The following is a 17270-nucleotide window of genomic DNA, read 5'->3' as shown; positions in this document are numbered from 1 at the left end:
TTGGGCAGAACTGCTGTGGTGATTCATTCTTATGGTATTTTGACCAAAGCATGTCACAGACATGTTCATTATGACACCAGGGAACTTGGAGAAATAGGGTATAATATGAGAACTTTAAGTCAGGTAAAGAAGAGATGATTCCAAATGATGTTGTGGTTGAGGTACATTGAATTATACAGTGAGGTATTTCTGTAATTCTTTTCCAAAGGACTCCTGTGTGTCTGTAGACTTGAGGTCGCTTAAAGAAATCCATACTGGTTCTCTCCCAAACTCTTTTCTCCTGAGATGATCACCAACCTTGTCACCCATAGTCTCTCTGGCATTTGAGAATGGCAGAATATTTCTGCAAATGGCTATTATAGTGCACCCAGAGGGGGGAAAGAGTATGTTGCTGCATTACACTGCTAAACACAATTCAGCAGTGTAACTTCTGATAATGTATTGTTGTTTTATGGCTGTTCTGACTTTAATCCATTGTCTTCCCTCTGCATTCCTGCTTCATTTTGCCTCTCGCTTCATACTTGTCCTCGGGCCAACTCTGAACTGATGTGATAAGATGAAAACCAACTAATGTTCCCATAGGGAAATCTGCTCGAGACTCTGTCCTGCAATTCCACAGAAGATAAAACCGCACATCATACTCATCGAAACAGATAAGCGATAACTATTACAGACAAGGAGCCATTACGCTGCAAAGTCAAATGAACGCTTTACTTTCAGTGGGTACTTTAGATCCAGCACTACCTTGTTTTATATTTAAATGTGAAATAAATTAGTGATGATTTTCAGTGATGGTTGCTATGACAGCTTGTTATTAGGTTGTCATTGGTAGTAACAGCCGACAACTCATCAGAATGAAGGCATACCAAAAAACCCAAAAACCAGAGTTATTAAAGTTCAAAAGCCAAAAAAGAGACAACAAAATTAGAAGTTTCAACAATTCCTGGTCTGATGTGAATGTACAGCTTACATTGAACAGTATATGTAACAGAGAGGCCTTCCTGCATGGAGTTTACATGTTCTCCCTGTGTGTTTGTTTGTTTTTTTCCAGGTTCTCCCGCTTCCTCCCACAGTCCAAAAACATGCAATGTGGGGTTCAGGTACTCTATTGGTCGCTCTAAATTGACCGTAGGTGTGAATGTGAGAGTGAATGCTTGTTTGTCTCTATGGCCTTATGATGGACTGGCGAACTGTCCAGGGTGTGACCCCGCCTATCGCCCTATGTCAGCTGGGATTGGCACAGCACCCCCCCCCCCCCTCATGTGGAGGATAAAGCGATAGAAAATGGATGAATGGATGCGACAGAGTTGAATAACCTTCAGGAGCTAACAATGTACAAAAAAAAGAAGAAGCTACAATTGCTTTTTCATTTTTCAGAGCTGGTGGAGTTTTGTGAGTCACAGGCGTATGATACAAATCTAATTGAATAATGCAAAAGCGATACTGTTCTCTTTATTTCTCCAATGCAACTGTTCTGGCCTTTCTATTTGTATGAAATAAGTCATCTGATCTACAACTTCAGAGCGGGACACTTGTAAAAAAAAACAGACACGTGTAAATACCCGATATAAATTTAAATCAATGAAAATATTTGATGATTATCATTTTCTTTTCAATTCAAGGGAGAATGAGTGAAACGTGAGAGCCTTAATTCCCACGAGTCTGCCATAATTAGACTCATGGGATTGTTTTCCCCTCACTTAAAACAATAATAATAATTCTAATAATAATTAAAATAGAAAAACTCTTTCATAGGCACCACCAGAGGAGTAAAACTTCAGTGACATTGCAGATGAATATCAGAATACAAGTTTGGTTCCTATATGAACACCGCCAAAGAAGGCTGCAGGATATGGACACTGGCAACCATGATATCACAAAGACGAGACAGGTTAGGGGGAAAACAAAAAAAGATACATTATCAGACAAAAAAAATGTGCAGAGAGCGTGGACTGCAACAGACTAATTGTCACAATGCTGTGCTGCAAGCGCGGCAGAGTGGTGATTGAAAGCCCTAATGGAATAACACTTACATCTGGCGGGGGGGGAGGGAGGGGTGTGTTAGAATGTGTCAGTGACCATCGGCCAGATAATGACGACCCATAATGCATTTTGGGGTGACGTGCTGTGAGCTCTCTCAACACTAAGACCGCGCATCGAGGTCGATGGATGGATGGATGGCCAGAAAAATAAGAGGAGAAAGGTACATAGAGACGGGAGGGGTGAGAGTAATGGTGGGATGGAGGGATGGTGGGAGGCAGACTGCAGAGAGCAGGTTTGTGTCAGGAAACGAGAAGGCCGATGAGATAACGAGCGGCGAAAACAGAAAGACGGACAAGTGAGCGCGAGACGGAAAAGATAAGAGTTTCAGTCCTACCACGTCTATGAGGCTCTCCTGGATCCGGTTCAGCGTGGTTCTTAATCGGCTGCTGATAAGGCCCAGACCCGATGACTCGTACTGTAGAATACACACACACACACACACACACACACACACACAAACAAGTTACTGTCGGCACGTTGAAGAAACGCCACTGAGAGAACACACACTTGACACACACGCACATACAGAAACGTATGCTTTCCTCTCCCTCAGTGGGTCACAAGAGATTTGTTTTTGTTTTGGTTTCTGCTTCTGGCTGACTCTATCAAGGAGAGGGAGGAAGAGGCATCAGTATCACTGGCTACAATAGATGACAGATGAGCATTAAGGGAGGGGAAGAGGGTAAAAGCACGGCAAACTAACATCTAAATCTGGCATCACTCAAGGAAGCAAAGCACAACACAGTTAAAGAACTACAAATCAACCAGTGGTGATTAGTAGTTCAAACTCACAAGGCGGTTATGACCCTGTGTACTCATAAGTCACATTTTGTGAGGGGGGGTCAGCTCTTACCAAGCAAGCAGGGCCCACCACCCTGGCAGTGCTCCCCGCCTCTCTGCCACCGTGAGCTGGCAAAGACGGGCTTGGGACAGGCTATGGATGATGAACGGGCAGCAGCCAGGCAAGACGAGAAAAGCAGGAAGAAAGAATTACATTATAGAAAGTGATGGGTGGGATTCCTCCAGTAGACATTTGCATTATTCTTCCCCTCCCTCACATTTCTATTCCAAATGACCTGTCACACATTCTGCTTTCTGAATGTGATCCGTCCGCTTCAGGGAGACGTTACAGAGCAAGCAAAATGGAACTGTTTATTCCAACGAGGTTCTGTATCATATGTGGCCTTAGTTACATTTTGTAAATAATGTTCTTTATGTTTTTAGGGCAGGTGCAGCACTCATTTTTGTCTGTAAACCCTATGAATTTATGCCCTTACTGCGTATTGTGTTCTTTAGCTGTTGCAGCACTTTTGCCCAAGAGAAATGTCCCTGTGAGAACAAAAAACCTATATATTCACAGCAGCAATATCAGCCAGGTGTGGTAACTTAAGATGCTTTCAGACATGCACTGAAGTCCAAGGATTCTCCAGAGATTGTCCAGACGGGCTGTACGTGAGAAAGCAAATGACCACAAACACTCTCAAGAAATCCTCCTACTTCTTCTTCCCTTATCAAATCTCTGGTTGTTATCTAAGAGATCTCGCTGCTATAGGTAAACAGCAGGAGAAACTCCGGATACTCTATAGCAAGCAAATGGACTCGTGTTTTGAATCCTGTAAAGGGGAAAACTCTGGAAATGGTCATGTCTGGAAATGACTTTGTTTAAACATCCGTACACATGATCAAACTAGGGAACTGCTAAAATTCTAGTGCTGGGCGCGTTAACGCGTTTCCATGACGACTGAGCGGAAAAAAGACGCGTGTGACGTCATGTTTACCTGACTCCGGATTGTGAAAATGAGTCTTTAATGCTAAACCTTAAAAACAGAGGCACACATACACAGTACACAAGTATGCTCTTTTCGTTTAATAAACAGACCGCTCCAGTTCGACGTTAGGCGCGCTAACTGGCGCTAAAAGAAGCTAATGCAGCTAACAGAGCTAACAGAGCTAACTGGTAAACGGTGCCTGGACTTCAGCGTCGCGGCACGTAAACATGACGTCACATGTGTGATGCGTATTTTGACTCTCAAAAGAGACTTAATTTAGAATATCTTGATATATTTTGTTTTGTTTTGTTTTGTTTGTCTTTGTTTCTATACATCTGATTCTCCAACTCTGCAATCTGCGATCCAGAGTGAGGACCTGTCTGTGGAAGTCTGGAGTCGAGAATTTACTGCATTATTTTTCATTTTTCAGAGAAGCCTTCAATGCGAGTGCCAGACCCTCTCCCGATCTGTTCTGTTCCTTCTCTCTCTTTCTCTCTGTGTCTCAGCACCTGTTTTTCTTTTTCATTGTTTTTGTAGCCAGCCTCTTCCTGGCATTGTGTTTCCAAACAGACTCCCATACTCCTCCATCTTTATCTTCTGAGTATCCTTTCATTCACATCTCTATCATGTCTTGCCCTCTTTTCTCTCGACTATATCCTTTATCTGTCAATTCCCTTAAACAGAGTGATATATTCACGGGTTTTTCCACAGCGAGGAGCTTTCTATCATTTTAAAACATTAATCAGAGTGTGTTTTCTCCACAGTCCCAGCAGTTCAAAGCCTGATTACCAGTGGTGATGGAAAATCTGTGAGTACATAATGCATCTGTAGCATATGTCTGACAGAGTCAATAGTGCAGCTCGACTTAACTGGGCCAATATACACAGATAATGGGCGTATTTACCCTCTTGAATATTAATGACGGCCATTACTCTGCAAATGAAGAGGTCAAACGGTCTTATCTTGATTCCAGCGGTGTATAGACAGTGAAGCCTAGGTCAGAATACCGGCGTACGTGCACCGCTGCGATCTGCAGCGGCTTTTTAAAGATTCATGGGGACATTAGCATTTCACTGTAGGTGCCTCTTTGAGTGAGACCATTAATGAAATGGGTGGGTTCATGAAATGACACTTAATGAGGGCCAGAGGTACAGAGGGGAAAAAAACGAGAAAATGAGAAATGCAGACAGACGGAGAAAGAGAGAGAGAGAGAGAGAGAGAGAGAGAGAGAGAGAGAGAGAGAGAGAGAGAGAGAGAGAGAGAGAGAGAGAGAGAGAGAGAGAGAGTGGAACAGACCATGGCACAAAATGAAAACGAAGTGAAGGAGCAGGTATGTGTGAGAAAAATGACACGTCATACATACTGTATGTGTGTCTGCAGCAAAAGAAAGTTTAAGACTGAAGACTGGCTGTATCAGAAACAGAGAAGATGCATGTGATCATGCTGCATTCAAATAAATGTGTTTTCATATCGATGCTTAAAATTCTAGGGCTGAACAATTCATCGAATTTTAATCGAAATCGCAATACAGCTTAGTGCAAAAAAAATGTGTTAAATTGTGTCAAAAGTCATGTTCTCTTCAGTATATTCTACAGACTGAAGAGAACATCTTTGTTTCTCACAGAGCTGCAAAAATATCACACACTTATCCTTTTAAATATGTTTTTCCTGTCAAGTAATCGCAATTAGATATTTATTCAAAATCACTCATCCCTTAATTCTTAGTTTGACCTTTTACGATATGCCATGTCCTGTATCTTCTGCACAAATCTCAGGAGACTTGATCATGCGTGACTGTAAGCTGTTTTGCTAACCCTGAGCTGACCTGACAGTTGAGTCTGCAGGTTTGGACATTACTTTGTCATCTATAGTGTGGAACCCAAAAATACGACAAAATAAGACAATTTATTCAGGTCCGTAACGATGCTATTAATGATGCACCAGGTTAGAGGACAATTATGTGCAATTTGCAGCATTAGTTCTGTGGAAATCTCTTTCAAAAATTGGTATGGACAGTAAATGCAACACACACTGTTAAAAGACCCCCAGTGGTCAGAGTGAAGCTCATGAGAACAGAGACCTCCTGACAAGACATCAAGCTCATACAACTACTGTTTTCCCTTTTCCTACAAACCCACACACACACACATCACCAATAATCTGTATTGGAGCAGCCCCTGCAGAGCATTCATCCTCTTTATCTCTTCCACCTCGATGGGACCGAAGTCATTTTGTTGCTATCATTACCGCTTCCCCCAAGGGCGACAAGTGACAAAAGCGCTGTTTTCTTTCTTTGTGAGGCACAGTAGTGTAAATCACAGTACGTGAGAGTCTTCAGATGGGAGTAGGGGGGAAAAGTGGGCTCCCCCAAGTGTAACCTATTGTTCCAACAAGATGCGAGCAACAAAGATGGAAGATGTGGTTATCCCTCATCACACCAAATATCACCAAATGTTCAAAAAAAAAGAAAAGCAGTAGATGTCTTGTAAGCAGCTTCTGCAATACTCAGTCATTAGGAATAAGGCCCTGTCCCATAACATTTCCACCTGGTTTGGAGAAATTCCCTAAATTCCCTTCGTTGAGGGAAGTGGCTTCCCTATGGAATTGGGACACCGCTATATGGTGGCGGTGGCGCGTGCTACTATTTTCAATCAGGAAAAATGACGGCAGATCAAGCTGTTGTGTTGCCTGTTGCGTTGGCTGTGTGTAAATGCTATATCACAAATGTGATTGAAATCTGACAAGTCCAGGGTATTCGTGCTCTAGTTAACGCCGGTACACACATCCAAAACACGGACAAAACTACCCCGATGTAGCAGAGCTAGCTAGCGGCTATTTGCCAAGTGCTTCGAAAGAGTTTGCCCGTTATGTAGCTCTACATGAGGGGCAAATAGCCACTAGCTAGCTAGTTAGCTATTTAGCTAGCTGCTAACATTTAGCTAGCTGCTTTCATAAATCGTCAGTTATTTTCTGACACATTTCCACATTGTAAAGTGCTTATTTTAACGAAATTGTTCATCTGCAGATGTGGCAGCCATCTTTGTTGAAAAAAAGGACCCGGCTCGCTGAATTCGCAAAGCATTATGGGTAATTTCTTCCACTTCGTTTTGAAGCCCGCATCAGAGCTCACTACTTTTTGAGGGTTGATTATAAGGGCAAAATCGCACTCTCCCTTGCTCCCCCCCCCCCCACGAAAATGGGCAAAATTTAGGGTTAGTGAAAAAATTGAGGGTTAGGGGAGGTATTGGGATACTGGATATCCAGTCTCACAGTGTTAACTTTATCCATAAATGGTAAATAAAGTGGGTGCGATCAAAAAATGGTATTAGTTCAGAGATTCTATACCATGTCATTGCGTCCAAAGAAGGTGTACACGGCGTACAGGTAGTAGTCAAAGAGCTGCGACACACAGTGGATGACGTCGAAGGCGATCGGCTTCAGAATGCTCATCATCTGCATGTACTTTCCTGCACAGAGAGGAAACACACACACACACACACACACATCGTCACAAGAAATAATGGAGTGTTCCAGATTGTGAACCACAACGTGACACATTAGTGGGGCTTTTTTACTTCTCGCATTCCACTCACTTTACATCGAAAGTAATGTCCTTAAGTAAATACGGTAGGAGATTAAAAGAGTAAGTAAAACTACTGTAAGTTAATCACAGTGGAACCACATTCTTTGGGGAGGAACTTCAGTCTGAGAATGACTGCATTTGCATACACTTGAGGGCAAGGATTTAATTTAACAGGAGGGTAATAAAAGCAATAAGTGGAGAGAAACAGGGCTGTAACAAGGTTACCATTGACTCTGAACTGATGAATGGAAGGGAAAAGAAGAAATAAACTCAATCTTGCTGGCATTGCCACTGAGGCAGCACTATTTCTTTAACAGTCTCATTTTTCACACTCTTATATTTTGCGCCGAGAACTCCGACAGCAAATCTAACAAATTTCCATCAGAGAGCTGCACAGACTGAATTAGAAATGATTGTCTGAAATCAAACTTTGGCCTCCAGTTGAGTGAAAAAAGAACATTTGAAAATAATAATTTTATTTGCTCCTGTTTTAAAAGTGGGAATCGTGTGATTTGTAAGCTGGCATCACCCATTTAAATCATCGAACGCAGTTTGCAGTCCGCCGTAGGAGCACACAGGTAAGATAAGTGCCAACTCTTATTCATTTTCACACATGGAAATGACAGGGTCAACCTCGCAAAAGAGCACAATTTCCCAAGGATGAGAAGCGACGTCTCCGCAGCCACATCACAAAGACGTGCAAGCACCTCAAAGGTCAGAGCTCAGGGCGAGGGCTAATCATTATTAGTGCAGCTCAGTCACACCTAAGCAAGTGGGCAGCGGTGAGCTCATGGCTTAATTGGCAAATAAATGGACATCTCACTGCAACGGAGACTGTGAGCTGCTCTCGAGGAGAAGTACGTGGTAGTGTGAGTTTCTGAGTGTATCTGTGTGTGTGTGTGTACACTTGTATGTTACCTCTTTAGGACCTTTTCTAATTTCATTAACACTGGCCTTTTCAGGACCAGCAGTCCTCAGACCATAACCTGGTCCTAATGACGCATTTCTGAGGAAAGTTGAATTCAAAATTGTAAATTGTGGTTAGGTATTAACTGGTTCTGGTTAACCCCTCATTTATTTAGATTTTATGGCTGTAGAATTGTCAAAAAAATGTTCAGTGAGTGAGTGTTTCTGGCCCCTTTTCCAATATTCCAAGCAGTTATTCTACCGTTATGACAAGTGCATTACCGTTCAAAAGCTTTGGGTCAGCGATACAATTTTTTGTGTTTACCATTAAAACTCGCACTTTTATTCATCAAAAGAGTTGCGAAATGAATAGAAAATATAGTCAAGACATTGACAAGATTAGAAATAATATTTTTTATTGTGCCAACATAATTGCTCAAGGGTTTTCAAGGGTTTCCTAATCATCCAATAGTCTTCTAACGCGGTTAGCAAGCACAATGTACCATTAGAACACTGGAGAGATGGTTGCTGGAAATGGGCTTCCATACACCTACGTACATATTCCATGAAAAAACAAACGTTTGCAGCTAGAATAGTCGTTCAGAATAGTCGTTCATTGTAAAAAAAGAAAAAAGGTGATTTTCCTTAAAAAATAAGGACATTTCTAAGTGACGGTAGTGTATATTTGTGCAGAGACCTATTTCTCTGCTTTCTGCTTTCCATCCATCAATCTTCTACTGCTGCTTTATCCTCCACATGAGAGTCGTGAGGGGTGCTGTGCCAATGTGGCGTCACGCCCTGGACAGATCCCCAGTCCATAGTTTTTGAATTTACTAGATATCACAAATGGTCTAGGAGTTTCTGTAACAGTGCAGTGTCCTAGGAAGGAAGCTATGCATGTGTGTACAAGTGTTAGACTCACCAACAAGCCGGATGACGTTGAGGGTGGTGTTGGTGAGGATCGGTGCATTGATTTTATTTAGGTTGTAGTCTGACTTTTTCTTGCTTCTTATGGTCTCACGGGACAAGCTGATGAGACAATAGAGCGGAGCGGAACCATGAGGACAGAAAAGACGTAAATACACGTAAACGTCATTAATCTGCTGAAATGATTAGAAAGGTTCAAAGCATTAGTGCAGGTCAAACCCCCATAATTGATCAATCAGAACCCATTACACAATGCAGAAGACACTGAAGGACCCTGGGTAGTAAAAGTCTTTGAACCGCTGATCCTGGAGCAGCAGACCCGTGACACTCGTCATGGAGCCATATTAGCCAGCGATAATTACACGGGCCATGTAATTTCCAGATGTGATCGTGCGACCCGTACAATAATTAACAATAAGCGATGTCCGCTGATAAATATAGGGAATTAGCAATTCAGTGGTTTTAGGCTCACGAGAGGTTAATGTGACTGGGAAGCAGGAATCGGAAAGGTGAGCAGTTTAAAGCAGTTCAGACATGTGATATGTATGTATGTATACGTGTATGTATGTATAAATATATATACACACACATATATATATATACATATATATATATATATATATATACATACATACATATATATATATAGCTTTATAGCTATATATAGATATAAGACCCTAACCCAACATAAGGCACAGTAGATGTATTAAACCTAGAGCTGCTCTAAAGTGTATTATTATTATTATTATTATTATTATTAATTATCAAATGTCACAACTCCTCATGCGTCATCAAAAGCATTCAAATGTGTGCGGTTATCAATGTGTGAAAATACAGGTCCGTAAAAAAAATTAAACACTGGAATTAAAATAGACCAATTACTATATAAGTTTCCCATAATTACATCCCATATCTCATTCAAATGAAAATTAGTCCTTTTTACAAGTAGTGCAGAGGAGCACATAATTGCCTCCACTGTTATTAAACAGCGACTAATCATTCAATAGCCACCAATCACACATGAGAAGAGGTGGGAAAAGGGTGCACTTTTGTATGGGTAGACAAAAAGCTTTTTACAAGCTTTCTGCTTATTTAGGAGGGTTAAGAAGGAGTGAGCCAAATTTATTATAAAACAGGCTGATGCATGACTCAAAATGCTTTTAGAACTTTCTAATAAAGGATCCAAGGAAACATCTTTTAAGTCTGAGTCTGTGAATAATGTGTTATTTTTCGTATTCTCTTTTCTACATTTTAGAGCTCGTGGAAACGACTGACACACCGAATGCGATGTGTAACTTTCGGTTGTCTTCCTGCGAGCTGTGTCTTTTCAGTGTGGTGTAAAAAATTGGAGCTGACCTCTTGAGAGGGGCGTCGCCCGTCTGCTCATCCACGTAGTCCTGCTTGAGCTCCTCGGGGACATCACTGTCGCTGTCGTATTCCTGATACACGCTCTTCTCCAGCTCGTCTGACTCATACTTGAGAAATAGAGGGAGAGGATCAGACTGAGGTTCTGAACAATTGTCACCAACTGCCAGTTGAAAGCAGAGAGACGGCGCGGTCAGATAAATGTGACGACTGTGTCACACTATTCTTCAGCTACCACGCCATAACTGAGGACCCACAAAGCTTTGAAAAACAACACAAAATACACTACTATATCGATGTTTTAGCGCAGATAGTTTCCTAACTATGAAACAACGAATAGCCACAAAAATTAATTTACGAGATAAGAGTTAAGGTAAAGCCCTCAAATAAGAAAGTGTATTCTTTGTCCTTACAGGCAAGCTCAGCCAACACAACAGTCATATAGAAAGGATTAGAAGCTTAAGATTAAGCCAAGCTGAGGCCTAAGAAAGCCTCATAAGTTGGCCGGTGCAATATTGGTTTTGATGTTGAGAGCGAGAGGAAATACGTACATGTATAAAAAATAAAAAAAGGAAGGTGCTAGTCTTAAAGGTGTTGGTGCATCATTCTGGGTGCAGACTTAACTCGAGGATGACTGACTTACAACTAATCTTAACACTATTGTGTCGTTTATTTAAGTGGGTGACAAAGTAAGAAGCCTGGACTTCGATGATGCAGCTACACAGAGGATACCACTCTTCTCTGTCAGTTAGATATCGTGCCAAAGTGGAAAGTTTGATAGCGATATACATATCGCACTATGCACTCAAATAGCAATCCGCAGAGTATTGGTTTACTGCATTGCATTGGCCATGCACTGGAGATGCTAACAGGTCGAGTTCTGCACTGCCAGCCTTACTGTTAACTGCTTAACGACCAAATGCGATTACAAATCCCTGTAAAATTATACACAAATTGTCGATTTCTAACCAATTACACACAACACCGACTGGAAGCCACAGTCTTTGCTTGCCACGTACTCCGTTCGACGCCAGCACGTCCTCCGTCTCCTCCTCTTTCTGCTCAATGTGCATCTCAAACGGGTTTCCCTCCTGAAGGAACTGGTGGAACAGACCCAGCTGCTCCTGGGCCGCCGCGGAGGAGTTGGACGACACGGCCTGTCTGTTCGGGGACACGGACGGAGAGCGACACTGGCCCATGAACTTGAACTCCTGGATCGGAGAAGATGGGACAGAGAGACACTTTGAAGGACAAGAGATGTGGGTTTGTGTTCGGTGAAGATGAGATAGACGAGACAGGAGACAGGAGAAAGGATTTGCATTTAATTGCAAGTAAATTATTAATAAAAATGTAATACTTTTGTTTGTGTTTTTTGTGGTGTATGTCTGCACCAAAATAACACATGATATACAGTACACCAGTCACAGCCAAGCTTCACAGTGCCTGTTTACCATAATACAATGTAGACAAGCGACATATCCATGCCATTTATTCTAATATTCATTTGCATGTGTATTTGTTGCAGTGTAACCACGCAAGGCAGATATGAAGGAAAAGGGTGGGGGGGGGGTTGGACAAGGGGTTGGAAAATGAGAAAATGTGTTTGTGTTTGAACTCCATTCGTCTTCCTGACACTCATGTACATAAAAACAGCTGGAAATGTCGGTTGTGTTGCAAATATGTCACACACAACTATGTCATGTTTGGTAGTAGTGGGGCATTATTCTTGTTAAACAAATTCCTGTAACACACATGAAATGTTTTACATTTATAGCATGTTATATACACTACCGTTCAAAAGTTTGGGGTCACCAATACATTTTTTTTGTGTGTGTTTTCCATTAAAAGTCACACTTTTATTCATCAAAAGAGTTGCAAAATGTATAGAAAATATAGTCAAGACATTGACAAGATTAGGAATAATGGTTTTTATTCAAAATTATAATTTTGCCCCCCAGCAAAACTGTTTTCAGCTGTGCACAAGGGTTTTCTGATAAGGACTGGGTTTTGGTCTCCATAAGGACTACTGGTCCTGATGAGGTCAAGGTTCACACACACATTAAGCAGAAAGGGTGTGAGGTGGATGACAATGTGGATTAAATGAGTGCTCGCATGCTTCCCGCTTCACTGATATGATTCTTACTCACATGGAGCTGGGCGATGTTGAAATTAGACTTGACAGGACAAAGTTCCCACGTCTCATTTTCCAGAAACATCCTCAGTTCTTCTAGACGTGCCCTGAGGAGGAGAGGAAATTCAAAGAGAGGAAATATAATACAAATATTCAGCAAAAAATATTCACCTTGTGCCATTTCATAAACTTTTGCCACCTTCCATTCAGACCAAGCTTTCAGACATAAACACAGCCAGCAAAGGTCACTGATGCCCAGCCAAAAGGCTGATATACTGCATGTGTGTGAATGAGTGTATGTGTGTGGTCGGTCACTCTCAGGTATTTCTGTATGAAATGTCAGAGCTGTGTTGACTTCAAACACCCCCGCGCCACTCGTCACCTTTCCTCAACTTGTTTGAAGAATGTGGAGCAGGACAAAAAAACATACTGCAGCATATTAAAGCTCCCATAGACCGGAAGTTCCAATTAACGCTGTTTTTTTGGTGTGTATCTGAGGCACTACCTCGCTTATGAAGCCCTAAAGTTTTGAAACAAACACTTCAGCCACTGCTGAGAACGCTGGGTTTTATTGTCTTAAAAAGCCTGGAATTGTGACGTAAGGATCCCGTCTCCTGAACAGCAGATCATCCTGCTCTGGGCACTAGTCCGGGTACATCCGGTTGCGTACATTGAACCGTAGAAGAACGTGCGACAATGTCTTCTGACTCCGGGTCAAAGTCGTAAAAGGGACTGTGGCTGGGAGTCGTGACGAAGCCATTTTTAAACATTGTTAAAACAATGTTTTGATAATGAGTAGCAGTGCATCCACCGTTCCAGAGGGGGAGCTGCGCTTCTGAGAGCTGATGTGCTAATTACGTCACTTCCAGGTACCTGGCCAATCACGAGACAGTGGGGAAAGCTCTCGTTGGCTGGCCAATCACAACACAGTCTGTCTTCTGGGGGTGAGATTTCGGTCTGAAACAGCGCGGCTGACGAGAGCTTCAGTGAGGAGAGATTTCTATTGGCTCGTTTGCAGCAACTAGGAAGTTTTTGACCATAAAAACAAGTTAATGTTTGCAAGTAGACCTCCATAACTCACATATATATGCGATAGGACCACTCTATGGAAGCGTTAAATTAACTTTAATCAAGTAAGCTCATTTTTTTTAATCAGTGGCTGTGCTTCCCTACAGCTATGTTCCCTCCATCAGGGAACGATAATTAAAGGACATCAAAAACAAAACATCACTCAGAGAAAATGAGTTCGGAAAAGACAAGAAATTACCAGTGGGCAAAGCTGTTTATCATGTCTCAGCCCCGACAAGCCCTGTCATTCTGTACTTTGCACCCGCAGGCAAACAATACAACCGGCCTGATGACTGAGAGTGCTTCTGCCCGCAGCTGACAGACAAACGCAGGCATCAGCGAGTCAAAGTTCACCGACGGGTAATCTCTCTGAAAATGACACCCGGCTGCAAAATGAATCAAACCTAATGTGAAAATGATGCACACAGGGAGCCTTCCTGGCCAGCATTGCAGATATACTGTATGTGTGTGTGTGAGTGGAGGGTGTGCCGCCTTCTTCACTCCTTGCCCTGCTTACAATGTCACAGTGACATCACCTCCATCTCATGCCTCTTCCTCCTTTTGTCATTTTTGTATCATATTAACGACGCATATTAGCTTCCGGATATTTAAGCATCTAATCAATGATTCCTGACAGGTATTCACAATCACTGATCAATGCAAATCACCCTCTGATGATGTGGCTCTGTCTCTTGTGAAAGCATACATATTCATGTGGTTGGCAGGTAGGGGGTAAGTAATCAAGATGTAAATGCAATTCCAGCCCAGTAAGTGTTATCATGTAATTACATGTCTATTCCAAAGAGGGCTCCGCTCAGAATAGCACACATCGGAGACAGGCAGTGGTCGTGATTATGTGTAAAAGTTTCTGTCAGGCAACGACAGCCTGCTGTTTGAAAATCTGCTCCCCTCTCAATCATCTCGCAACTTTCTTTCAGCAAAATCAGGGAGGCTGCACATGTCAGATCAATGCCCCGTGTGTGTGTCTAATTTCCCCACGTATAATTAATCCGATCGGCTCGGCGAACAAGAAGAAACGCCTTTTTTTTTATGTTGTCACGCGATCATCGACGAGACGCAGCGGAAACATCTCACCTGTGATAGTTTTTAAAGTAGTTGACACTCTGGCGTTTGATCGACTCCTGCAGGACCTCAGACTTGCTGCCACAGAACTCCTCGCCCACCTGCATTAACCTGAAAGAGAAGGTTTAAGGGTCAAAATGGTGACTGGGACAATGGTAAAGAAAGAAGATAAAAAGGAAGGTGGACAGAGTGGGATTAGATGACGACAATGGTACTATTCTTCTTCCATTTATCGATTACTTTTTTCATTATTAAAACTCGGCAAAACTGAATCATTTTGGTTTTTGGACAAAACAAGACATTCGCGAACATCGTCATTTCCAGGTTTGACAAAAACTGATCAACGGTTTTTTCAACATTTTATGGACCAAACAATGAATTGGTTAATCGAGCAAGTCATCGTCAGATTACTCGATTATGGAAAATAATCGTTAGTTGCAGCTCTACCCAGGTGTACGATTCAGCCATCATGCATTGGGGGATTTTCCCACAGCAATTTTTACATTTCAATAAAAATGTTACATACATAAACAAGATACCAATTTCTTAAATGTAACTTGAGCATCAACTGGCCAAAAGCCTGCAGCCCACGAACAAAGAGTCTTATAATCAACTCAAAACCAATGTCAAGAATATTGCACAGCGACTTGGATGCAGTCGTCGAACGGTTTCAATTTAATCCTCAACAACTTCCTTTGAGTCTACATTTACTCATTTCTCCTGCTTTCCACAGAATGTCGACAAGCACCAACACAAAAGCACCTAATACTTAATATATTGCAGACTTGACATGTGTTATTGGTAAGTTATAGTAAGTTACATCTTCACCAGGGTGAACTTCCACATCGAGCACCACTGAGGTGAGTAAAGCACAGTTTTAACACAGTCTACACAAGAGTTAAGAGTATAACGTTATTATGACCGGTTAATATAGTAACAGTGCAAGCAAAGCGTAGGAATACAAGCATTTGTGTGCAACTGTTTGAATAAAATGAGTCACTTCATGAGCAACTGGCTGAGGAAAAAAGTAGCATTAGAAGAAAGTATATAGAAAGACGGCGTGTGTTACCTGCTGATGACATCCAGCACCACTATAAAATCATCATATTTGAAGTTTGACATGTCCGTGCCCAAGATGTAGGCCTTCACTTTCAGCTGGACATCCTGAAGAGAGAAATGAGGTGGACAGGGTAAATTAAGGAAGAGAATATCAACATATATATATGTAAATATATATATATACTATACATAAGGAAGAACCAGGAGTGGAAATAAAGGAGGCAACAATCTTCCATACACACCTGCCAGATCCGCGTCAGTCCATGCTCCAGTTTCTTCTTTACATAGCTGCGGTCCACAACCAACTCATCAGAATCTGCTGCCGCTGCACCATCTAAGAAGATTTTTTTTCAAATTAACAGGGAGAATGACTGCCAACATCGTCATTTATGTATTATGTAGTACTTTAGTGGACAAAAGAATGGATGTAAATGTAGAGTGGACCGACAAGCACTAACATAAGTGTGAGTTATATAAACATGGAGATAAGGGTTCGTCTAAGCTTGAATTGTAGGTTAACAGACTGTCAATCCTTCTGTACTAAATATGCTGTCAGAAGTCAACGTACAGATTGCAATCGGGAGACTGACAGAAGCAACCTCGAAATTGCTTTCTACAGGATGACGACAAGCAGTGTCGGGGTCCTGACAGAGAATGGAACCAACATCTTTAGTGAACATGGTTCCTCTATCACCAGCTCACAATCCTTTTATTCGTGTCCTCCCCCCCCTCCCTTTCTGATTGAGTTGCATGAGGTGCACATATTGCAGAGGCTATAGTGTCATAGCAGCTGCAATACTTTCCTTTCGTTTGAAAATTGCTTCAATCAATCTCAAACTGCTAGCCCGGCTTAAAATGGATTTCTAGGAAAGCCCCGAAACGTCAAGCCTGCAAGTCGACAAACGGGTCATTGTCAATCCCTTATTTAATGCGTTTAATGTGCTAGGAATACAAATAAATTCATGGTCACGGATTACCTCTGCTGTTTCTTTTTACTACTCTTTACATATAATCATAGACAAAACGGTTTGGGGGGGCTTTTAAATCCTGTTCAAGACCCTACTGAAATGTACTGAATATGTCAGCAATATAAGGCCTGCACATTGCTATGTTTATTCAATTTTTTGTCCTTTTTAACACATGTTTGTTTGTCTCACAAAATGGCCACTCTCTCCTGTCTCACACACGATTTATTGGGCACGTGCTTTCAAACATTCAGACCTTAATCATGGGTCCCTGTGCCAGCAAACTACAGCTTCCTGATAACCAACTCGGTGGTTAACGGATAACATCCAGGACAATACTGTCAATACCTCTAATGACAAACAAGCCAAAA

General features: G+C 41.9%; 1 protein-coding gene across 2 annotated transcripts in view; it reads right to left on the bottom strand.

Annotated features, from left to right (window-relative positions):
- The window catches only part of vps50 (VPS50 subunit of EARP/GARPII complex), a 109048-nt gene that overhangs the window by 32456 nt on the left and 59322 nt on the right, over window positions 1-17270 (bottom strand). Inside the window, exons 14-23 of one of the 2 annotated variants that reach the window (XM_083899252.1) lie at window positions 16177-16268; window positions 15945-16039; window positions 14888-14986; window positions 12741-12831; window positions 11613-11804; window positions 10585-10703; window positions 9224-9330; window positions 7158-7279; window positions 2897-2977; window positions 2378-2458 (exon numbers count right to left, since the gene is read on the bottom strand). In XM_083899252.1, coding sequence (XP_083755378.1) covers window positions 2378-2458; window positions 2897-2977; window positions 7158-7279; window positions 9224-9330; window positions 10585-10703; window positions 11613-11804; window positions 12741-12831; window positions 14888-14986; window positions 15945-16039; window positions 16177-16268 — 1079 coding nt within the window. The remainder of the gene's footprint in view (window positions 1-2377; window positions 2459-2896; window positions 2978-7157; window positions 7280-9223; window positions 9331-10584; window positions 10704-11612; window positions 11805-12740; window positions 12832-14887; window positions 14987-15944; window positions 16040-16176; window positions 16269-17270) is intronic. The other variant, XM_083899253.1, reaches the window with a different exon arrangement.

Source organism: Microchirus variegatus (assembly GCF_963457635.1).
Source record: "Microchirus variegatus genome assembly, chromosome: 13".
NCBI lineage: Eukaryota > Metazoa > Chordata > Actinopteri > Pleuronectiformes > Soleidae > Microchirus > Microchirus variegatus.
The sequence above is the reverse complement of the archived record's forward strand: the minus strand, read 5'-3'. Positions and strand labels throughout refer to the sequence as shown.